Source organism: Zonotrichia albicollis, chromosome 2 (genome assembly GCF_047830755.1).
Source record: "Zonotrichia albicollis isolate bZonAlb1 chromosome 2, bZonAlb1.hap1, whole genome shotgun sequence".
Lineage (NCBI taxonomy): Eukaryota > Metazoa > Chordata > Aves > Passeriformes > Passerellidae > Zonotrichia > Zonotrichia albicollis.
The window spans coordinates 44,297,948-44,323,380 of record NC_133820.1 but is presented as its reverse complement, the minus strand read 5'-3'; the positions used below and the strand labels follow the sequence as shown (position 1 = coordinate 44,323,380).

At 41.2% G+C, this 25,433-nt stretch overlaps 1 protein-coding gene across 20 annotated transcripts in view; it reads left to right on the top strand.

Annotated features, from left to right (window-relative positions):
* TENM4 (teneurin transmembrane protein 4) overlaps positions 1–25,433 on the top strand; it is a 1,564,491-nt gene that overhangs the window by 1,291,165 nt on the left and 247,893 nt on the right. For 16 of the 20 annotated variants that reach the window (XM_074535017.1, XM_074535019.1, XM_074535018.1 and 13 more), the window contains one exon: positions 13,460–13,669. The exons of the other annotated variants lie outside the window; for them this stretch is intronic. In XM_074535017.1, coding sequence (XP_074391118.1) covers positions 13,460–13,669 — 210 coding nt within the window. The remainder of the gene's footprint in view (positions 1–13,459; positions 13,670–25,433) is intronic. 20 annotated transcript variants of the gene reach the window in all.

Genomic DNA, 25,433 nt, shown 5'->3' with positions numbered 1-25,433 from the left:
CTTCAGATGCAGAACAGTCTGTCAGCAGCACCTTTACCTGTCCACAGCCAGAATCCCAAACATAAATGAGTTTTACTGTAGCTTCTGTATAAACTGAGCTGTGACAGGGAGCAATGAGCTTATGTTTTTCTTAAAGCATCTCCAAATGTGTGTTGTTTTCCCATGGGCGTGTGGTGGGTTAGTTTATGCCCAAAGGCACAGGGATAGACAGTAGCTTTTTTCAGCCAAGAACATTAAAAATACAACTCATCCTTTCTGTACAAAGTCTGTGTGCAGGTAACTCATGATAGTTTAAGATATATTTGGAAATATTCACTGTTTATGATTATGTCTGCTAAAAATTTTGAGCATTGCCTTTTAGGCAAACCATTGTTTGTTTGATTATAGAAATAAAAACACCAGAATTTACTTACTGTCTTCACCATAAGCTCTTGGTTCACTGCAATTATGAAAGAAATCAGCTCCAAAATAACAAGAAAACCCTGATGTGCTCTGTGTCAGGGCCTCTCACTTGATGACTTCAGCATTTCTGTTTAAGAAAGGAAACGTGAATTTAGGTTCTTTCCTCTAAGGATTAAGATCTGCAAATTGCAGCTTTTATGAATCCTTCATCACACAAAACTTAGGAGTCCAAGAAATCTAGTGAAATTTGGGAAACCAGATCCAAAACAGTTTGGGAGAAAACCAGTCTGTACACTAAAATCCAAATTTTGCTTTTTGTGTGTATAAATAGAAGTGGAAGAAAGTAGATGGCCTTGAAGAAGAGCAAGGGATGTTCTAATCAACCTGTCATATGGATTCCTTCCCACCTGGACCAGGCACAGGAAGCCTGAGTGTCTCCTACATTTTTTCCTACATGATTTTCTTAAAATCTTCCAGTGCGACTAATAGGAAACATTTCAGTGTCAGTCCTTCAGGCCATCTTCTGATGTTTGATGATAACACTGATCTCTTCTAAAATAATTTAGGAATTGGAACCTTTCCCCAGGAAGTGGGAAGCCTTGATTCTAGGCTCCACTCAGTTTGGGTGGTATTAGTGACTTTTCAGTTTTTTGAGAATTGAAGGGGGCTCTGTATCTCAGCAAGGTTGTGCCACAGACAGGCTTCTCTCTCTGATAACATTCTTTTTAATGTTAAAAATCAGGGAACCAGCAGGTTAAGTAGGAGGACACTTAGTGAGCAGAGAAGCCTCAACAACTGGGTAGCCCTTAGAAGTGATCAAGTTTACTGACCATCCACGACCTCAGGAATCTCCCCGGAATCATTTATTTACATTTATTTTGCTGTCTCCTTTGATTTTCACACTTTATGAACAAGGCAACTGATCATATATAGAATCAAAGTCATACATTTTGAAAGGACTTTTCTACTTCTAGAATTTTCAAGGGGTTTTTTTAATGTTTGTTCTTATGTTGTTTTTTTTGTAGATAAAAAGCATCTCTTGAAAAATTGTCCTAGAGAAAAGAGCCTCTTTTCTGTGCATATAAGTGCTGCTCAACCAAAATTTAAAAGAGTATGGGGAAAACATAGCTCATATGAATGCAGACACAGATAGCCAAAAGGTAAAAATTAGGACAAAACTGAAGCCAGAGTGGCTCAGAAAGGGTGGTGGAACTGCTGTAATGTCTGCAGAAGTGCCTCAAGTGCTGTTTAGTCAGAGGTTCTCTACTCATAGGCATTTGGCAGACACACATGTGGACTGATGAAAGGCAGCCGGGTCTGCATGCTGCTTGCAGATCAGGGTCTTTAGTTCTAAAGGAATCATAAGAAAGAAAATAGCTGTATAAACTATTGAATAGTGTACAGAAGGTCAAGCCTGCCAAAAAGGTCAGGCAGGTAATCATCAAAATTAGAGATAAAAGAGGATAAAAGAGACCATGATGTTATATAGTCTGCTCACCAGCCTGCTGAGGAGTGTTCAGTGCAGTTTAGCAGAAGCCCTCTGAGAGTGGGCATTGTTAGACCTGCAAAACTCTGGGTCAGGCTGGCCAGACTAATTGATCAGGAATTTAAAGTTAGACTTTTTATAGCAGGGATTCTATGCTATAGTGAATAACCACTTCAGAGATGGACAAAACCAATGAGGGCTGTTTTATCACGCAAAACTTAAGGATTCTCTTCTCCCATTAGCATTTTACCATGATTAAAACCATTACATATAAAAAAGAAAAGCAGGGAATGTTTCATAAGAAGCATGCATGTTACATGTTAGTTTTGGAGCAAATAGATTGAGGGAAATAATTACCAATGATCTAGAATACCTAGAACATACTGTTTCAACAGTCAGGAAAAATGAGGTATCTTAGCCATCCTGCTTCCTTTCCTTGCTTTGGTTACTAGGCAGTATCAGAAAGAGTTTTCCCCCTATACCATTGGGTGTTATAAACTGTTTTCTTGGAGCACTGCATGGCTGCAATTAGGCATCGATGGGAAAAGGACAGGTATATGAGGGGGGCCAGTAGTTTGTTCTGTTATGGCAAATCAGCAGCACATTTTCATGTGGGCTCAGGTGCCTTATTTCTAAGAACTGAATTATTTTCTAATACTGCTCTCATCTTTTTAAGAATTTTTTTTCTTGAGTATGAATTAATTCCTTTAACTATCTCTCTGAAAAACAGACAGAGGCTGGGAGAAATGAGAGACAGAGAGACCATTCAGTGAATGAGACTAGGTATTATTCTCTCTATATCTAGTTTTACTGCTTATAGCCACTCTTCTCTGAACTACTCGAATTTTTAAATAATTCTGATGTCCCTGCAATGTGTTTTGAATTATCATTACCTTCCCTCTATCCAGAAAATCATCATTTGGGTCCAATCTCTTTATAGTCACTTGAAAAATTTCATCTTTTCCACTGTGCAGGGAATGGAACAAAAGTCAAAGTAAAGTTTCTTACAGGGCAAAAGTCAGTAAAGCCATGACTGAGGTATTTAAATTGCAGCTTTAAAGACATTAATCAATGCTTTGGAGAAAAAAACATAACAGTAACATCAGTGGTGTCTCAAACTTTCTGAATTTTTGCTATTGCATTGCAAATTGTTTTGCTGTCTGCTGAAATACATAAATTTTGGAGGGAAAAGGATTGTTCCCATTGTTCCCATCATTGTTTTGGGACTTGAAATGTCAGTCAATACCTGAAAATTCCTCTTGATCCTTTTCTTTTCTTTTTGTGGGTGGCTGTTACTGTTTAGTTTCTGAGTTGTTCTAAGACTGAAACAAATGTAAAGCAAATCACAACTTTTAGTCAAACACTATTTTTTTCCTGGCTCAATATTGTCATATTCCTGCATTACCTTCTTGGGCAATACCATAAAATGGCAATCTTTCCCAGGAGAGAAGAGCATCCTCTACAGATGCATAGCCTCAGATTCAGATATGTTTTCATCAGCAAAAATTCAGAAAGTTTTCTGGGAAGACAAAGCTGAAGTCAAGTTTATAAGGTGAAATTTTGGAATAGAGCAGTGAGGGTGCACATCTTCCTAGCAGCTTTCTCAGTTAAGTGTGTGATGTTCACTTGGATCTCCCTGGAAACACAGCACTTGTCCTGCCTGCAGATTTTAGCAAAGGGACACTCTCAGCCTCTCCCTCCCTACAGAGCACTGAAATGCTCTCCTCCACTGTAATTACAGCTACCTGAGCACAAACAGCTTCTCTATTCTTACAGCTTGCATTGCAAGAACACCTAATGGCTAAACACAAGATCAAAGTCCTGCAGTTTTGCATGCCTCACATGCACACAAGAAGAAGGAGTCCATGTCTTGAAAAGCCTGCAGAATGAATAGACAGAACTGATTGAAATTGCTGGAAGATGCAGGATAGGTCTGGTTTTTAATGAGCTGTGCCAGGCGCAGGGTATGTACAATCTTCAGATGCATTCAGGAGTATGAGGTGGATGCCAAATAAGAGCCTGACACATAAGGATCAGATCAGACAGATCTGAAAGAGTTCTTCCCCAGGTTACAGAGTGGGGAGTTACTCTCAGAGTAAGCTGGAAAGGATTAACACCCACTGTCAGCCTGGGTGCAGACATGAGCCATGGAGGTGCTGCAGGCTGCACATGGCAGCACAGTGCTGAGCACAAGTGTTAGCAGGGCTGCAGTCCCTTCCCCTTGAACACAGCACCATGCTCTGCTGCTGGTGTCTGGAGCACATGGACTGAGTCTCAGCACCATCCTGGGGCAGTCATCCTGCTTCCCCTTCTGCAGGAGCTTCACGCTTTCCACTGTCTTCTATTCCAGATCCCCAGGGCTAGCTCACAATACAGTGTGATGGAAAAGAACCTTTCTTCTTAATCAGATCCCTTTAAGAGTTCATCTAAGAAGAGTCTTTCAGCACAAATTGCCTTGATCTCTTTCTCAGCTGAAGAAAGAAAGTGATCTTCTGAACCATGACTCTTAGATGTTGCAGGAAGGGCTGTTTGCCTACTTTGAAATCATGCACTGCAGAAAAAGTCCTACAAAAATCAGGGAGCTTGGCTAGAATATAAGAATTAACAGTGACTGGAAAACAGGTCCCATAAACTTTAAGGATGCAAGCGTCCAACCCTCGTGGAGATAAAGATTGGGATTAGGAGGAGACTGCCCCAGTAAGTGTTAGAGGCTGAGCAAGTTAATTTGTTTTATGCAGTACAGAAATTCAAAGTCAACAGTAATCTTAACAGTAATCAGAACAGATGCAATCTCTTTATTGAGAGAACGTTCGGGTCACCCCAAATTTCCTCCCCAGAACACTTATGCACAGACAGGTAGGTCTCACTGCAGTACACCTTTATTACCCCTTTGCCAGAACCTGCAGCTGTTTTGTTTCCTTTGGACTGTACTTACTCAGGCAGACTATGTTTTTTCCCAAGAGAAGCATAAAATAGCCTTGCATCTCAGTTTTCCTTCCTGAAACTTTTATCTCCAGCTGCTTGTGTGTTTCATCACCAATTCCATTGCTACTGTACTGTACTGTAGTGTACTGTACCTTTGTCTTTGAGCTTGGGAGGGAAGTGTCACATATGATGTGCACATATGATGGGCCAATTACAGATTTCTATTATGGAGCAACCCAAATTGTCACTGCCAAAAGCATCTCAGTGGGATTGTCTTACCTTCAGGCAGATTCTAGACATTAAACCGGGGGTTCATGACACTTTCACTTATGCACAAGTAAGGATCACCAAGGCTCCCGGTATAGTCAGTGAAGAGAAATGAGACATTCCAACTCAAACTGGAGACTGAAAAAGTGGCCTCTGGAAGATAAAGGTTGTATTTCCCCTGACTGTAGGGAGACATTGTAGTGACTATGCTGCACAATGTCACATTATCCTTCTGTTTCCTCAAGCAACTCTGGGATTTCTCTTAACAACTGCAACCTTCACTCTTTTCCAGAGATGCTTGTTTGTGATTATCTAGTTAACGGGTGGAAATACACATTTTCTTCCTTAACAGCATAGTTTGCCTCATCATGCACTGTTTTACACATATGTGTTAGAACCCATCCCCAGGGACCAGGACAGTTGCAGAGTGTATCACTGATTGGGAGCTGAACTTGTGGATTTTTTGGTGCTTTGGCTGTAGGATGAATTAGTTTTGCTGTCTGTTAGATGGCTCTAACATCACGTGATTTTGGTTGGTTTCTAGCACTCCATAATTTTGTCTCCTCTGGCATTACTTTAAGGTTAATTTTAGAAAATTACTGCCAGCCACCCTGCATGACATTTCTGTAAATTTTATTTGCTAGGGCAGGTGAAAAAGCCTTGCAGGGGCCCACGCATAATAACTCTTTCCTGCTGGGATAGCAGGAGCATGAACAAGTTCTTTGCCTTGACCAAGCCTTTCAGAGAGAGTTCTCCAAGGCTAGTGTAAACCATTTTGTTAGCACTGAGCTTAGAAAAAACAATTTCTATAAAGCCTACAGTTTGGTGATCAAATACAGGAAAATGGACCTTTTAGGAGATTTGCATGTAATCACTTGCAGAGAACTTCATACTTTATATTGGCTGTTTGGATCAGATAGAGCATTAGTGTCAGACTGAGAGAGGCCGCTTCACAGGCAGCTCATCAGACTGCCTACTGATTACATTATTCTTTTACAAGTTGGGTTTGAGTAAAGCTACAGAAGCATTTGTAATGCTGAGCCATAAATAGGGGGTCGCATTTTCCTTAAAATTTTAGATGATGTGAATTACTTGCATAAATATTTTACAAGGCATGATATAAATATTCTGTGGTGATTAGGATTGTTTATACTGTCTCTATCAGAAGAAAGTCTTTCTTTCTTGATCCTTACTTCTTTGATTTTGAAAAAGATATAAGAATCTCCCACATATTTGGAAATTTTGTTACCTGTTTGTGCTTTTAAATAGCAGCACAGTTTGAGCCTTGGTGACGCATCTTGTAGAAAATCATGTAGCTAACTTACACAATCTGTTTCTACTGTTGTGCCTATAAATGAGCAAGCTGAGTATCCGGCTCGGGCAATTGCCCGTGTAATTTTCTGAAAATCTGCCGTATTATTTTCTTCTGTTGGCGAAAAATTCTAAGTGTGGCTGTGCTGCTCCAGAGCACCCCAAGCCATGGAGGAACTGTGCTTCGGAAGGGAACAATTTTCTCCCTGCTACTCTCCATCTTGCTCAATCAATAATTGCTTTCTGCTGTTTTGGGTCAAGTTAGTAACCTCTGCTGGGGAAAAGGAGATCTGAGGTCTGCCTTGTTTCTTGTCCCTTTCTACCTTCTGCTTTATTTGGGATAATTGCATAAGATCCAAATGCTCGCTCCAGATCTGTGCTGGGACAGTGGCAGGTAACAGGCATTCAGGTGTGATGCTTTTATATATCCCAGTATTTCATTCCTCACAGAGCTGCTGCAAAGCTAGAGGTTTTCCATCCAGACGAGAGTCTAACCAAGGTCTGCTCTGTACAAACAGGAATGCTTCCAAGCCCTGCTGACAGTGATTTTTTGACTTCCTCAATAGAAAATGCACTATGCTAGTAAATGGCTAAAGAAAATCATTGCCTATCTTCACAGCATAGTGGAGGGGAAAAACACAATTTGGAAGAGTAACACAAATCACCCACAAGGCAGGTGAAGTCCATGTAACATGTGTTCTTCATGCTCCACTTCAGCCCAGGTGAATTTATTCTTTCCTTCTTAACCTCACATGGCCCTTATCCCCCCAGTATGCCAGTCTTCATACAGGGCATGTGATTATTTCTCATTTTCTAGGCACAACTACTCATTTCTTAATTTTAGCGACATGGCAACTGCCCAGGTTTTTCTTGTTAAGATGATATTCATTTGTCCCGTTTGTGTCATTCTTTTTCCCCTCTGGCTCTAAAGCTATAAATCAAATACATGAAATTAAATTAACTGAAATGAACATAAGTGCAGGTGGAAATTGAGGAAATATAAATAACTAAAAGTAGTTTTCCAAGACTGCTTTTTTAATCAATTCTAAACACAAGATATATATTGCCTGTTGAACTAAGAATGTTGTGACCACCTATTGTTAAAGAGTAGCAATAAATCTGTGCAACAATTCCTTACTCCTGTGATTCACTGACACATTCTACCAGACAGTTCAGCTGACCCTTTTTCCAGAGGTGTATTATGCTGTTCACTAGAAAGGCTTGATACGCTGCCATGAGAAAGACATGAACGCTGTTTGTCCCTTAGGAAAATTCCTTTTTTCTCCATCTCTGAAGGAGTGAGGCTTCTGGATGCTAAACCAGTCTTCTACCATGTGATAAGCTGGGCTCATCTTCGTATACACTCCCCTTCGTCTTGAAAAGCAAAATGGCAGATATTCTCCCTCTCTCCTCAGTCCAGCAGGATCTCTGATGCCCTGAAATAGCCGTGGAGCAAATCACTGCCTTTTATATTCTGCAGGGAAACAAACACTGCTGTGCAGGCAGGTCACTGTCCTTTCCACTTTGTCCTATGTGTCACCAGTCAGGGATGTCCTGATGCCCACCCTGTTTGCTACTTTGCAAGGATAGCTCTCACACAGGATCTCAGCTCTGCAGGACAGCTTCATGCTTGTGAGGTTTTAATCAATCAGATACACTCTGAGATGGAACTGCCTGAGTGTTAGAATTAATGATTAATTTATTTCCTTTATCATACAGAGGTACCTAAGGGTTATTTAGGCAGGTCATGGTTTTCTCCAGCACAAGACTAGCTATAAATTAATATTGATCAATAAGATTTCACAACAATGTCAGTACAGGTCACTCAAAATTCCTGTGTAAAGTAAGGAGAAGACATAAAAAACAGTTAAAAGAAGTTTGTCTGTTTACACTCTTTCCTTTGACAGGATAATAATCTCAGCCAGCACACTACAGAATACACTCCGCTACCATTTACACAGCCTTCCTGTGAACCCACGAAGCAAAGCCTCATTGTAAAGGCCAGAGCTGTACTGTGATGTCTTTTGTTTGGAGTGGTCCTTAACATCATTGGTGCACCAGTTCTAACCTTGGTTAGAGACTTTGCTATTTTAAGGTGGTACAAAGGCAATGTCAGTGACAGGACTTAATGCCAACGTTCTTACAACGTTCTTATGTGAGAACTACTGCAGTTGTTGTACTGAGGTAATTGCAATCATTTTGCAATCAATTGCCCATGACTGTTGTTTCTTTATTGTGGGAATCCAGTTAATTAAAAATATTTTTAATGTGACAACAGCCTTTTAGACTGTTTCTGTGGCTAGAGATACAACATGCAGGAACAGGAAATGACAGAATTTTGAATCAATTATTACCCATCTCTGTGCCTCAGTTGGAAATGTAAGTCTGGTCCCCAGAATGGTTTGGGCTATAAGTGACCTTAGAGATCGTCCAGTTCCACACCCCTGCCCTGGGCAGGGACACCCTCCACTAGAACAGGCTGTCCAAAATTCTGTCCAGCCCAGCTTCTCTGGGCTACCTCACCATCCTCACAGGGAAAAGTTTCTTCCCAGTATATAATCTAAATCTCCTCTCTTTTAGTTTAAGACTCTTCCTTCGTGTCCTGTCACTACCTGCCTGTGTAAAAAGACGCACTTCCTCCTTTTTACAAGTTTCCTTTAAGTACTAGAAGGCTGCTGGAAGATCTCCACAGAGTCTTCTTTTCTCCCTACTTAACAACTCAAACTCTCTCAGCCTGTCTTCATATCACAAGTGTTCCAGCTCTCTGACCATTGTATCAGCCAATCTGATAACAGATCCCAAGATATCTGATAACACTATTTCAAAGTTTACATACCCAATGCTTGTAAAGCCCTTAAAGGTTCTTGGATGAAGAAGTTACCAGGTGAATAAAGCTGATACTACTTCTTTATTGATCACAGGTAATACCATTCTGGGTATATTGAACACTATTAAATCCTGTTGCCTTGTCATCTCAGCTCTGTGAGAAGTCAGCCATTGTATATACCCACTCTTTTTCACCTCTTTTGGGACAAATTACAAACATATGAGTATAATCCACTGAATATAGTCCATGAAACAATTTACTGACCTTCTTTAGAAGTATCTCTGTGAATGTTCTGTATTTCTGGCAGCCTTTCTATTCATACTAGCATGAGTACACCCGTTTTAAATCAGCTCTTGATCTCTGAATGCCAAATCCTGTGAGAGATAAAGTAATTCTTAAATATTACAGCCAAATGTGCAGCACAAAATGAAGGCGTGTTTATTGTTTGTCTTACTTTCCCCTAACTATTTAGGGTCTGCTCTGCTTGTCTCTTCCCTAAATTTAAAGCAGTTGCCTGAATATTGCAGAGTTCCTCGGTTGAGAAACAGATTCTTTGTACTAACCTATTTCCAAAGTTTGTGTTTCCTAAGTACTTTCATAAATCTACCAGACACTGCAACATATCTTCCCATGATTTTTTTTTTAATTTTAATCTGAAATACTGGCACATAGATAAAATACAAGGTTCTGTTCTCTTTTCCTCTGAATATGTGCTAGTATCACATCATTCATACAGAGACATTCAATGACTATTATTCCTGCCTCAAGTCCAAAGAACATAATTTGACTGTTCACTGCAAGTGGATATATAAGATTGTTACAAATGGATGCCAAGGGGCCCATACTTGGAATCTGTTTTGTTTTTCTTTGAGTTAAGTTCCAAATTGCAAGACTGTACATAATGAATGTGTTATCTAGTCCTTCTGTTTTGTATTTTTGAAGGAGAAACAGCACATTCTGCAAAGTAAGTTGTCCTACTTGCTCAGGTTCCATGGCAACCCAGTATTGCTGCAAATTCATTTTGCTCTAATCAATTAGAAATTTTGCTCTGGCAGCTGGAATGAAAGTTTATGGGCTTGTTTTACTTGGACTTGCAGTTGCAGTAAATTCAATGAGATACTTGTCTGAGAAGGAAACAAACTTGCAGCTTTCGTCTCTCTCTTGGTTTAATTTTTGTGAAAAGGTCAGATTTAATTCTTGGTTTTCTGTCCAAGCAGGAAAAAAAGGAGGCAGTTCTCTTAAAGGATCCACAACTTAACACATGCTTGCCTTACAGCCTTGTTGACTTGCTAAAAAGGAAGGTATCACTTTGCTTCCCATGCATTTTATATCTGGTTGCTGTCAGCAGAGCTGCCTAGGGCACACCTTCCATCCAGCAGCTGGCAAAATCTCCTGTTGAATCCACCCCGGCATTCATGGCCAAAAGGCAATTTTCCACAGAGCACGGTGGAATGTGCCAGTGCCCTTCATAGCAGCACAGCCCTGAGTGGTTGTTCTGCACAATTCCTGGGGAATCTGCCCTTGTAAAGGTCAGCTCACGGACTGCTGCAAGTGCACGTAACGACCGTGAAAGCCCATGGGATTTTTTCGTGTGCGCTCTGCAATGGTGTCGTTGATTAAAACCCAAAGTTGCCATTAAAAAGGTTCTGGTTTTGTTTTTTATTTATATTTTTAATTTTTTTCTTGCCAAAATTGCAATACTGGGAGATGGGAAAACCTCCTTCCAAAAGAAACTCCCAACAACTTGCAACCATGTGGAAATGGCAGAAACTTTGTAATGTGGACTCAGAAAAGCACTGACATTTTGCTTTTAGGGTTACAATTCCAAATTCAGCTCATTCTGCTCCTGCTCTTTACATCCAGACTACAGAATTCATGTATAGTTATGCCAAGCATACTGTCTAAACAAAACACAGGGAGAGCTTTGGGGCTCTACTGTACTTGTCCACTTTTTTTTTTTTTTGGTTGGGTAGCCACACCATTAACTCCCTTTTATGCATTTCACTGGTATTTGTGTAAATGAATCATAGGCTTGAAATGCATTTTTAATCTAGGCTGTCTTTCTCAATGGCTGGAAAAATGTGTCCTCTCCTTACAAAGTACACTGAAAAACTGTATGGGTCTATAGGAAGACATTGATTTTACACTTTTCCATTTCAGTCACCATCACACTAAAATTCAGCCTCTGACTACTGCACAGGATTAGAAATACAAGTCACCCTGTTTTGTAATGAAAGCATAGCAAATCAAAGTCCTGATTTAAACTTTGTTACATGTCAGGGCTCATCAAATTTCTATTGCCACAAAGAGGATGACACAGAGTATACTTTGCTTCTTCAAAAGCAGATCAGAATTAGAGCTGAATATCAGTTTTCATGTCAGAGACTGTGACAAGGAAAGCAGTGCTCATCCACTTGCATGTGCTCCTTTTTCTCCCTGTCTGTCTCCAGCTCCTGCCACTAGTTAGCACAATGGGAAGGTTACAGCCTTGGCACCATAAAAAGGGTCAGGGAGTGTGAAGTGGGCTGCAGATTCCTTAAAAGCTGCATTCCTAAAGGAGGAACTTCTCTGTCTGGAGGGTTGTCAGAAAGAAGGCGATCCAGACAATTCCACTGCTGATCATAACAAAACACACAGGGCTCAATTTCGGCTTGTGGTCTGCATGCTGCGCAGGCTGCTGTTCACACAAGGCAGTGTAGCCTCTCAACCAACACTGGCTTTTCTCCTTCAGGTGACAAGTGTCTCTAAGCACAGGTACAGTCTGGTATTCTCCTTGGATCCCAGGGTTTGCCTCTGATGCCACAATTTCTTGTCTGATTATAATTGGCAATTTATAGGGCTGGCATATGCCAAGGAGGTGACATCCAAGGGCTTGTCATGAGAAAAACTAATGACCAAGGTGGAAGGAAATATATATGCAGAACCAGCTTTGGGGGATTTAAATGTTAAACCCACTTTATTGTTTTGGGTTTGTGTCCATTTCTAAAGTGTTCATGTTGTGTTTAGTAAGAAATATTGTACAGCTATGTTGTGAGCTATGCTGTGTTCAAAATGTGTTTTTATAAAAACAGATGATTTTTTAAGTTTGCTGATTTTCTTGTGCTGACTGTTCTTTTATTTTGATGGATTTTGCATGATAAAATTTCAGTATTTGGGAAAATGTGAGAGATTAATCATTATGACGTTCAGATCAAATGTAGCAAGGTGAAAAGTTCATGTTTAAATGCATTGTCCTGTATTATATGTCTGTGTTCATATTCCCCCTGTTTTTATTGATGTACTGCACATATCTGACCTCCACATTTGCCTGATAGTTTTTTGCCAGTTTGGCACTTCTGACTTCGCCGTTTTATTTAAAAATATGTTTGGAATAGGACCCTGATCACCATTAATTGCTTACAGTAAGCTTTTCCAATTAGATCCACTTAACCTGCATGTACCTGATTAAATTTTTTTGCAGTCAGTTAGAAGGTCTTCCTCAGTCAGGCACAGCCCTATGTAAAATATAATCTTAGAACCCTATTTGTTGTGTTTTTCATCATTTAATCAACGAAACGGCGCTGGTCTGAGCTGAGCTTCTGCTCTGTTATCAGTGTGATGGTTTGCTCGGTTGCTTCTACCCCACACAGCGGTGTCCACACCTTTCCTCCACCTCTTGCCTGCATAGTGGAGGTCTTGAGCCGTTTGCTTTATAAACTAGTGAGAAGGGAATTGTTAAACCAATCCCCAAAAGGACTTTACACTTTTCACTTGAAATCTGAAATAATTCGCCTCGCAATACGTTGGGCAAAGCTTTCCCGTTAGTAAGACGGATCGCGGCCGCATCAGTGAGTACGACTCATTAACAGTGTGCACCCACGCCGTGGGAACAAAGCGCATCTCGGATCAGGGGCTCTCGCCAATGTCAAAATCTTAACAAAACCAAACCAAACCGAAAAAGCCCAACAAAAAAACTGACGGATGCGAGTTTTAAAGGTTGGATATAAAGAGGATAGGAGTTTTGAAGGACAGTAACAGCCCGAGGGGCAGCAGGTAATGGGGTCAGATACGTGCAGTCGGCCGCCCCTCAGGCAGGGCTGCCCCGCTGGGGCAGGCGGCGGGGTGGGGAGTCGGCCTTCCCTCGTGCCCCGGCTCGACTTTTATTGTGTCTCTGTCCGTGTTTTGCCGTGGTTTTTTTGTTCATTTTATTTCTTTCTGTGTTTTTTCCCCCTCCCTTCTCTGTGTGTGTCTGTGGCCCGCAGGTCCCCCCCTGCCCTGTTCGTCCGCCTCCTCCACCCCCCGCTCGCAGTCCCCCTCCCCTCTCCCCTCGCCGCCGGCCAATGAGGGCCCGGGGCGGTCGCTGGGCGACGGCGCGGCCCGGGCGGCCGCGGGCTCGGACTCTGAGGAAGAGTTTGTCCCTCAGTCATTCTTAGTTCAAAGTGGCTCTGGAAACCTCTGTGCCGCCGCCAACGGTGAGTGACTTTCTCGCTCTCTCTTTCTTTCTTTCTCTCTCTGTGCCTACTTTTTTATGCCCGTCTTGACAGCCGTGCGCGGGGATGTAGGATGGCTGGGAGAGCGGGTGTGCCCTTTGGGTTGGTGTGGGGGTTTTATATAAAGAGTTAAAAGTTACCTGGCAAAGGTTGGCAGCTCTGGGCAGGTCGGTGCCGGGTGCGTGCGCGCTGCGCGGTGCGGGACGCACAGCCCCGTTTGGTGCCCGGGCAGCGCTCGCAGACTTGGCGTGACTTGACGGCTGGAGCCCGCTCCCTTTTGCGGGGCTGCAGTTTCGGGGTGGTTTGGCTTTTTCATTTTATTAACTTCTGGCTGAAAGATTGGGAAAAGTCTTCTCTGTGATGGCGTCAAGGTGCAGCCAGGGGGCTGGCGGGGCCGGAACTTGAGAAGAACCTGTCACCCAGGGGCAGCATGGATAGGAAAGGGGACGACGAACACGAAGAGTTCCTGTGATAGTTGGCAGTGGCATCAGCACCATCCCAGAGGAGGGTGTCTGTGTCCAGTCTCCCTCCGAGGGGCTGAATGTGTCCTCAGGGGAAGTATTTGAGGAACAGCAGCAGAACCACATCCTACTGGGATGCTCTGAGACTCCCCGATGGGTTGCTGAGGGTGCTCAGCACCGCCGGGTGGTCCACGATGCTTAAGCAAATTACAAGGAGAGGAACGAAATTCACAGTTCTCTGTTGCAAAGACAGTGAGTCATAAACGGAGAGGTAACGCTCATTGGCAAAGAAATGTGAAATTTCATCAAGGGTAGTGTAACCTGACAAAGTGCAGATTACAGCAGTGGAATAGCAGTGGCCACTCAGGCCGCTGCCATCCGGCTTGAGCGATAATTGCTCACAGGTCTGATTTATGATGAAGGAGAAGGCATTCAAAGATATCTTGAAAGAGAGAAAGAAAGGTGAGAGAGAGGTTTACTGCAGCTGGCAACAGCTTAACTGCGTTTATGTTAAGCTTCTGAGAAGGTTTCCTAGTATGCTGTTATCTTCAAGTAAGGAGAGAAAGTTTGACATTTAATTTGTCCGCCCTCTCCCTATCCCAGCTTCCCTCCTCTTTTGTTGCATTTGTTATGGTAAAAACAAACTTTCCTTTCAAGGTTTTTCAAAGGAGAAGGTTATCTCTGAATTGTCATCCTAAGGAGAGTAGGGGGAAATACAGTGTTGTATTCATTCAGGAAACTGATTAAAATTCATATCCTCTGTTCAGCTTCCCCCTTCCCCTCCCACCCTATAACACACACACATCTGACTGCTTGCAGTCACAGAACATGGAAATCTGAAATAATGTCAATTACCCTCTTGTTGGAAATGAAACCTAAGTCACACTCCACATCATGTTTTCCACATCATAATGTATATGTATGTACTTTTTCTTTGCTCATTTAGGAAATACATTTGTACACATACATGCACACCCTCCAGGTAAAAAGAGGGAAGAAAGAGCAAGAGATTAAAAACCTTAATCTCTTCTTTTACTAATTAGCTGAAAACAACAAAAAAAAAATCCTTGTTCAAAGTCTACAGTGGATTGACCACATTATTGTATTATCAATGTGCTGGTGAGTTAGTTAGACTTCAGATTTTTCAGCAACTTGCTTTTTTTTTTTTTTTCCTGATGCTTTTTGCATCAGCTTGTAGACATACTCCATTAACTGAGGCCTTCTTTGTGTGCAGGATTCAGTAGGTGGGTAATAAATATGTCCCACACAAAGAGAAGGCATCTGGGGTCTCATTTGCCTGCTTATTCTGGTTGTTCAGTAATCAGAAGTGCAGGTAATGGCAGGACACTGGTGACCTGCTAGGATCAGCTCAGCATCACTGCTATCAAGAGGAAAACAAAGGTGACTTACTTTGCCACCTATCAACCCGTAATCTAAAAGTTCATGTGAATGACAACCACAAACCATACAAGCCCATCATGCCTAAAACCCAGAGACTCTTCTGACCTCTGTAAATGGATTTAATTGCTTTAGTTCTTTAATGTTCTGTTTCTATGAGGCTTAGTCAGCTTAAATTTTAAATGACAAAGGCAGGTCTTTATGTTCCTTAAATGGTGAAAATTAGTAAAAGCTTATTTTGGTTAGGACTAAGTTTAATACAGTTAGAGCACTCGTACTCAGAGAATAGTAGCTGTCTCAACAGCAGGACAGCCTGAGAATGCTGTTCAAAGGATTTGTGTTGCACTTTTTAATTGATTGTGGCTAGGTTTTCCTACCACAGCTGTGTAAACTCAGCCTTAGAGAAGTCCATCCAAAGTAAGTAACACCCAGGGAGCAGCACTGCTGTTACAAATCCCCATGTAAATTGCAAATATAATGCACATGGAGCTTAAGAAACATGCTACTTTTTTAATATACAGTAGGCTATTCTCTATCAAAGTTCCTTTTATTTCAGAAAGGTAATATTGTCCATGATATTATTTTTACACTTCCAGAAAAATGTCCACCTAAACTTTCAAATGCAGGCTGGAACCAGCTAATATGTATATAAATACACGGGCATCTTCTAGGGCTTGAAGTTCTGTGATAGATGTGTTACAAACCATGGTTTGATTTTCTTTTTTTCTAAGTAATTTAGAGCATTGAAAGTCCAAATTTTTATTGTACCTATAATATCAGCAGGTACATGATTTTAAGGAAAAACAGATTTTTCAGACTTGGACCTTTTCATTTTTTCTTTTTATATATGTCAAGTCCAGAAGGCTTTTTACTTTACCTAAAATTACCCAACGTAACTAAGGTGTGAATGTCTCCATTTCAGAGAATCCTAGAATGCTTTGTGTTGGAAAGGCCTTTAATCATCATCTTGTTCCAAAGCCCTGCCATGGGCAGGGACACCTTCCACTAGACCAGGTTGCTCAGAGCCTCCTCCAGCCTGGCCTTGAACACTTCCAGGGATGGGGCAGCCACAGCTTTGCTGGGTAACCTCTTTCAGTGCTTTATCACTCTCATAATAAATAATTCCTTCCTTATATGAAATTTAAATCTATCCTCTTCAGTTAAAAAAACATTTCCCCTTATCCTGTGAGTACAAGCACTTGTAAAAAGTCTCTCTCCATCTTCCTTGTAATCCCCATTTTAGCATCAAAAGGTCACACGCCTTCCCTTCTGCAGACTAAACAGCCCTGTTTCTCTGAAACATCTCAGGATGTTTCCCTTCAGAAACCTTAAAATTTCCTGACTTTAGCATTTCAGTACTATTTGAAAAGTTGGTTGACATGTGGTATCTTGGTGGACATTAAGAAACACTAATTAGTTTTTCAGGTTTCTTATTATACTGGTGTGTAGGTATATATGTGTAGGACTCGGGAGAAGCCAGAACTGTCTGAAGGCATCCAGTCTTTAATCTCATTGTACTAAGAAACTTAACAACTGCTGTGCTGGATCAGAACATGCAGTCCCTGACAAGGGTATGGGAGAAGAAGCATGAACAAGTGGGGCTGTAGGGAGGATCTTGGCCAGCTGAGAAAGGTTGAGGACTAGCCAAGGAGGGCTGTGGATGTGGGTGCTTAGCTCATGAGTGGCAGCTTTCTTCCTTTGGAACCAGTAAATGACATGAAAAATATGTTTAAAAATAATGAAGTGCCTGTAGGGAATGGTGTTCAGGAGGAGCCCATCAGCCTGACCATTGCTGCCCATGTCCCTTCAGCATCCACAGCTGTGGCACTGGGGACATTAGCAGGTGCATCTCTGAGGTAGGGAGATGGCTGTTGTACAGAGTGACAAAGAACAGACTTGGAAAGATGTATAAAATCTGTGGAAAGCTGACATCCAAGTTCCAACACTGGTTGTGTTGCCTCAAAGTCAAAGCCGAAATGTGTGACTTCTTCCATCAGTGAACAGGCATTCCATGAGAAGCATGCATTTGTTATTTGGTGGGGTCTGCTGTGTTTCTCTTGAGCTGATTGTATCAGGCAGCCTGGATGTAGTCACTTAAAACAGCCTCTGCACATGGGAGCCACAAAATCCCAAATCACCTCTGGTTTGGGGTATTTTAGTATTTTCAAATACTAACACAATTTTTGAGCCCAGAGCATGGAATTTAATTAATTCTAACAGAAGTAAAGCAATACCAGTAAATTGTAAGAATATCTAAAACTGACTCTCTGGTGTCCTAGGAATTGCTTGGGTGATACTGAAGGTAACATCTACTAAAGTCTCTGGGAAGGATCTAATACAGTTTGGAGTCTTATCACCCACCTCTGAATATACGTACCCCAGTTTCTTTGGTTTTTCCCTCAAATACATCCCCATTACAAAAACTTGTGGCTCACCACTGCTTAACCAGTTTTGCACCTTTTCTACAACTAAGGGCATTTTTCACAGAAGAAGCATTGGAGGGTCACGATGCCAGTCACCCAAAGTGACATTGCTGCTGGAGAAAGAGGGGAAAGGCGGGCATGATTCTCAGTATTACTACACTTTGAATTCATAGAGGAGGGTTAAAAGTTGCATAAAGCATGGATGGTGCAGCCCTTACCTCGGCACAGGTTATATTGACAGTGGGCAAGGAGGGAAATCCATGTTGAGTACATGCATAAATATCCTAAGGTTAGATCCTCGGAGATGTGTGCAATTTCTCAATGATCCATGATTTTGATGGAAAATAGACCACATCAGGATCAGTTTGCCCCCAGCAGCCACACTGTGCTTCTTCTGCACAGTGGGATCTGCATGAATGAGCTGCTTGACCAACAAAATCCATGCTCATATAGTTAATGAAGGTTCTTGTATTGTTTTTGCCACTTTTTCTTGTTTGGAGTGCTGGACAATTTGAAGCAGTAAATCCCCCAAAGATTTTCATTTTCAATTCTGACTAAATCTGGGCCTCCTGATTTGTAACGTATTTTCTTTAAAGTTTGTTGGGTTTGTTTTAAGCTTTAAGAAGCAGCCTTGAGCTGTTAAATACAATCACTGTTTGTAATTTACCTTCCTTTCTTGTCCTTCAGTAAGCACTTCCCCCTATTTATTCAATAGTTTGGCCCAGATTTGAGAAGATAAATCCTTCATGAAAAGGCTGCTGGGGACTCCTATAGCCTTATCTTTTTTTGTCAAATAGTTCAATCTTATATAAATGGTGCATTTCTTGCAATTTACAGTAACTGACCAGATCATGTGCCTCTGCTGCTGCTATGGCTGGATTTCCTCAGGATCTAGAGGGAAGTCATCTTCTTGAAACACAGGGCACTTTCTGCTGAAAGTTTTTGATGCGTCTGTGAGTGCTCAGTGTTTATTTCTTTGTGTCCGCGGTGCGGTTGGTGCTGCGGAGTGTGTTGGTGCCGCACAGGCACGGCCGTTCTCAGGCGCGCTCCGCACCGAGCTGTGACCGCCGGCAGGCTGAGTGCAGCATCAGGCTGCTCCGCACCCGCATCTCCTCTGACCTTTGGGCCCAGATTCCGACACTGCGGCTGTCCTGCAGGGGTCCTGCTCCAGCACGGGGTTAGGTGTTCACAGCACCAGCACTGAAAGCACAGAGAGATCAAACTGCAGCAGGGAGGCCAGAAGACTCTGAATATTAAAGGATTTTGAAGAAGGAATAGTATCATGTGAGGTGTCTTACAAGTGGAGAATTTTCAGGAATCTGACTGAGGAGAGCAAAAGAACCTATGATAATGTAATCTGAATAATTGATATTTTCTCATCTAAAAACTAACAATAAATTCCAATTACATTCAGTTTTCTTTTATGGAAAGCTTTCATTTTTCTTTCCAAAAAAGCTTGTGAACAGAGGATCTGTTCTCTTGCTGTGTTTTGTCCTTGCACAGTGCTTTCTATTGCTTCTTTTTTACTACTCAAGCAACTGTGTTAAGTAAGAATAGCAATTAATCTCTGCATCCTTTATCAGAGATTTGCAGAGTCCATTAGCAGTCAGTGTTACTCATAATGGTAATTCATAATTACAGAAGGGAAACAGGAATTGGAAGATATAGCCAATCAATTTCCAAGTGTATTTAAAAAAGTTTTAAATATTCTTTGTTATTGCATTTTCTATTAAAACTTTTTTAACATCATCACCCTCCTCCCCCTCCTCTCATCCCCAACACTACAGAAATTTAGTAAAAACATCCTAAGGAGAAGAAAGGTTTAATAGATGTTTAGTTTAGCAGTACTTTAAAAAAATATTATTTAGTAAAATTATATTTTTAAAACAGTAGTGATGATTAGATGAGGTGCTTCAACAAAAGCATTTTGAAAATCAATTTTACATAATTTTTCAATTAATTTGTCCTCTAATTTAGGAACGTGCTCAGAATTCAGCCTGAGAAACTATAACCTAAATTCCTCTCTTTTAATTTTAGGCAGAAAACTAAACAAGAAACTCATTAACCATAAGCTTTCAATTTAGACAGAGACATTTCAAGCGACCAGGATTTGAGTCATCCTGAGGAGAGTTCTCTTTTTGCACCCACTGTGGCTAGAGCTGTGTCTTGACTGTGGGTCCCCAGAAGCCTGAGGGGTTATTGTGGAGATGACCATTTTGGCTTGATTTTCACAGTTGATGCCTGCTCAAACTCACTGAAACCTTCCAAAAATTCACTTATGTATTTGAAAATTTGTCCTCACATCATTCCTCTGAATTTATCTCTGAGGTAAAAATGACAACAAGGTTGAGGTTTTGAGTTTCCAGGCATCAGCTATTGCCTTTTAGACCCTGAAGATCAAGTAAGAAGCTGTTAACTGGCAGCTGTGAGGAGGATCAGATCATGAATTATTCCTGTTCTTATTCACTGAGCAGTGAAGCCATCCTGATGAGTTTTTGTTCTTCCTGTTTCACTCTTTCTTCTAAGAGGAAAGATCAGAGAAATGCCAGTGTGTGAGCTGCAGATTTTTCAGAGGACATGAGGCTCTAGATGTGCCCACTTACATTGCTATCCCGTAAGCCCTTGCTTTATGAATTCACTTTGCATCCTGAGAATATTTGTTTAACCTGGCAATTGTTTGGCTTCAGGATGAGCCAAAGGTGAGAAGCAAATCATTTGCTATAGGACTAGATTCTTATCACTGGTATCAGTGGGAGGCATTTGGATTAGATTCCTAACATAGCCAGGGGCAAATCCTGACCCAGCTCAAATCCTTTTGGCTCAAACAGAGGGACCCTTGGTCAGTAGGGGATAGTATGAATACACAGAGAGGCAGTTCGGGGGCTTTTGGGAGGTTTTTTTGCAAGGAATAAATATCTCAGAAAGAATAAAGCAAAGTTATGATTGTCACGTTCAGTGAAGGGCAGCAATGAAGCAAGTCACCTTTCCAGGCCAAGGAACACACTGAATCAGTTAAAGCAGATTTATAGCTTTTTAGCTGTGATAAAGCCGTATCAGTGTGTATGTGAATTTACATAGGAGTAGGAGGTTTTTTTCCTTTCTTTTAATGCAAGCCACATTGGAAAGTGTGCACAAAGGAGCCCCACTCCAAGGAAAGACAACTGGAACAAATTATATGCATTCAGACTTGTTAAATGGAATTGGCAGCAGAAATATTCCTGGTAACCTGAGATTATGGCGGCACTGGTATAGTTAAGGTTATGTCAGCATTTCCATTAGAAACCCCTACTTTCAAGGGTTTATATCTGCAAAAAAAATTCACTGTGGGTCGAAACTTGACAAGCTGTGCAAGGTCTCATCTGAGATGGATTTTTTTACCTTTTTACAAAATTGGGGCGAAAAAACTGTTTGAAGAGTCAAGCTACAAGAGCACAAACAAAAATAGCAGTGTTCTGGCTTTGAGCCTTTTTGACATTAAAAAACCCCGTTTCTTTCTTTATAGTGCAACTATCAAATGTACAACAAAATCTTGCTCTGAAGAAAGAATTAATCATTACACTATTAAAGGAAATGAAACATTAATTTATGGCCCATTAGATGCTTTTTCACTGCAGGACTGCCAGTGTTTTGGTCTACCTCAGGTTATACTGAGAGATTTGTGACTAACATGAAACAAAGCCCCCAAAGCAGTAGATTCTGTGTGGAAAAAATGCTTTCAGGGCAGCTTTAGAAGAACAAAACATTGAAGGCAGAGTTGTCCAGGGACTGGAGTGAGTACTAGGAATTCAGCCTTCTGATTTCTGCCACAGGCTTCTCAGATACAAAACTTAAACCACAGTTTTCTCAGTTGCAAATGAGAGCTATAGCAAACTGTAGGATTTGGTATCCTTCTGAACTTCTTTCCTATTTATATGATATTACTGCAGCTAGACATGGTTTACACTATGGTGAACAAGTAGACAAGAAGGGACCTGTGGCTCCAAACTTGCAGACATCAGGTTTCAGAGAGTAAGCTAATCTTTTTTCTAAATCTTTTCAGATTTTTCAGTGCACAACATTGAACTTTTTGTTTCTGGGTAAGTATCATCTCTGAGCTGAAGCCTGTGTGGCTGAGGGTCTGTATATGTTCTCAGTTCCTGCAGTGCCTTCTGCACTTTGAAAAGTCGTAACTGATGTTCATCAGAACTTTTTCCACTCACCAGATAAAAGCTGCTGTGGAAGTGCAGAGTATTATAAAATACAGGAAGGAAGTCTGAAGCTCATGTACTCATGGCTGCACTGTGTTATTACTGTGAAATGGATCTCTCAGTTGGGAATGAGCTCAAACTTTGGGAAGGCTTGTTCCATTAGCCGTTTTTCAAGCCATATGTCTCCATTTTTAAATGAGGACCTGGGGGCTTTGAACTTTATTTATAAGCTGAAATTTGCTGGTCACTGTGAACTGGTGATTAATTTGTTAGGGAGAAGATGCCAGAAGTCTCACTCTGACCTGTGTGTTCTTTCAAACTAAACATCCAATAACTGCATAGCCTCAGAAGATGTATCCCCCCCTCACTTCCTCCTCCATCATTTCTGTGCTTTGCATTATTCACTGTGTTTATTGTAACACACTATTAATCTCAACCACAGCTTTCAAACCATCATGTGACCCCAACAAATTCTTCAGCTAAAGCAATGATAGCTTTACGTATTTTGGGTGGAAGCTTTTGAGGCTCTGAGTAAAAGAGAAAGGATCAGGTTAACAAATATTTGTGTCAGTAATTCAGAGGAAAAAGTGTTTTTTGTGAATCCAGCGTGATTTTTGTGAAAAATGATACTTGAAATATGACATGAGAGGATCATGCAGCTTCTTGCTGTGTGTGTATAAGCCATGGTGTATCCTTTGAGGTTGCTTCCCATGTGTACCTGGGTGCAAAGCAGTAGGGTATTTTTTCAAGGGAGAGCAGTCCTTAACCATGTGTCTTAACAGCAGGACCAAGCCCGTAGTGCCCATTCTTGGTAGTAAAGCTGATGTGATGGGCAGTTATGGCACAGAAGGAACCTTTGCTATGAAGAGCTTTGTATGAAAGACTGTCACAGTTCTTTAAGAGTCAGTTGGGTTGAAGCTTTGAGGTCCACAAGCCCCAGTGTACACACCCAACTTAAAAATTCAGTTTGATGGAAATGTGGAAAACACCAGAATTTGAAGGGTTAAAGGTTTTGTTTGTTTCTGAGTCCTGCCATATGAATTTAGAAAAAAGTCCCCAAGAGAGATGGAATAGCTGGCATAGTGCTTTAAAAGCATGATTGGCATTAGCTCAGAATCTACATCTGCAAGGTCTGTGTTTTGTAGTAAGTAGTGCAGTGGGAGTCAACACCAGTCAAAAAACTGATGGCTGGTTACAGTTGGTGACCTTGGCTAAGTGACCTAAATGCTGGTACTGGACTCTTACATAAATAAAATGGGGGATAATCACTATTGTTTCTTCCTTAGAAGTTTTGGAGATTTTAATATTCCTAATTTCAGATTGATAATGAAAAATACTGTTGTATTCCCTCTCCATTCAGCTGATAAATCCACTGTGTCTCAGAGCTTTACTGCTGGCTTTTAACATGTACTCTGTCTCTGGAGGTAAGGGATGGTGATGCTGCATAGTTTAGTCAGCCTTTTTGTAACACATCTTCTCAGTCTGTCCTCACTTTTAACAGGAAAGATTTAGTAGATGATTTTTCTCTTTCCATGTAATAATTAGGTCTGTTAATGGCATCCTAGTAGTTGAGGCCTTCTCCATATAAAGTAGCGAAAGTGTAAAGATAAAATGTAATATTGTATGACAGAAGGTGATAAAATTCAGATGTAGTTTATGGTATTTCTGTTTACAAGAGGTTCAGCTAATACTGACATGTCAAAGTACCATGAAAATGTGCAGACATTCACTAAAGACAACAGTGGTGGGCCAAAAGACCCATGTTACACGTGGGCTATGTGACTCCATGTTACTTCATGGGTGCAGTGACTCATTAGGGGTGGAAAATACTCTAAGGTCACTGAGTCCAACTGTTAACCCAGCACCATCATGTTCTGCACTAAACCATGTCCTCAGGTACCACATGCAGTACCTTTGGAACACTTCCAGGGATGGTGATGCCAGGACATCTCTACCAAATGGCAGAGACCTCATATCTTAATCTACTACTTTCTACCACTAAAACACAAATGTATGTGGAAAACAGTTATTTAACAGAATGGTGGTTGATGCATTTCTCCCCAGCTCACACGCCGTTTAAAATCCTAAAACAAGCAAAGCTACTGAGACCCAAATCTTTTGCTCCTCAAGGGTCTCAAACACCAAGTAGCCTTATTTGTAGGAATGGTGAAAATAAGAAGGCTGAACTGGCCCTCATTAATTGCCGCCTAGTTGTTCCTATTCTTTTACGTCTTAGGACAACAACATTACTCAGAAATTTACCTTACAAAATGTAGCAAATGTCTTTGAGATGCCTTTCAGGGTAACCTAAAAGCTACTCTAACCTTGTCTTTCTTACCTTTCCTAACTGATATCCTGGCAAGGCAGTAAATTGATAGAAATCATAAAATACCCGGAGTTGGAAGGGATTCATACCTGCAGGTCATAAAATATATTGGTCCTTTCTGGAAGACCTGAGCCTTTTTCTGTTTTGCTACATTTCTGTAGGTTCTCAGGGTGTTTCTAAGTGTCCTGACAATTGAGTCTCTTAATCATGCTGTCTTTCATTTACTTTCAGTCGAAATAAGACCCCTATTGTAGAGATAAAAATTGACCTCTCAGAATTATTGAGGTTAAATAGGTTATAATTTCAGCATTTTGGACACCTCAAGGTATTAGGTGTTTGGTAAGGACAGTATGCTGTAAATAGGAAAAAGCATTCTGAAACCATAAATGGCTATATTTCTTTCAGCATTTGGGAGGGAAGGAGTGCTGTGGTGGCCAGGCCAGTAAGATGAGAGCCTGTCATCATATGCACTATTCAAAATCAGCCAGCCATGACGGCTCAGGAATTGGACTCAGGTTCTCCCACGTGAGGGGAGAATTGAGCTTTGTGACCTGCTTCAGAAAAATTAAAGTAGCGACACATGGCTCATTAGCATGACAGCTCAGGGAGTGGGCATGGGGTGTAATAAAGTGCTGCAGGACCTTGGAGTGCTCCGGCAGAAAAGCTGGCAAGTGTAAAATCGATGCTTTTGATACATTAGGTGGTAATGGAAGAAGCACAGCACAGAAGTGGTATGATCGGATGATTTAGTTAGAGCCATAAATCTAGCGGCAGTATCGTGGCAACGTGATAGGACACAGCATTTCATAAGGAGCACAGCATAAAGATTCATGCATTAGTCAAGTCTGGGGTTGAAGCACATGTGGGTGGGAGTTGCATTACTGATACAAATGACAGAGTGGTTCATCCTTGCAAACACACTGAGTAAAACAAGGGCACTTGGTGGTAAAT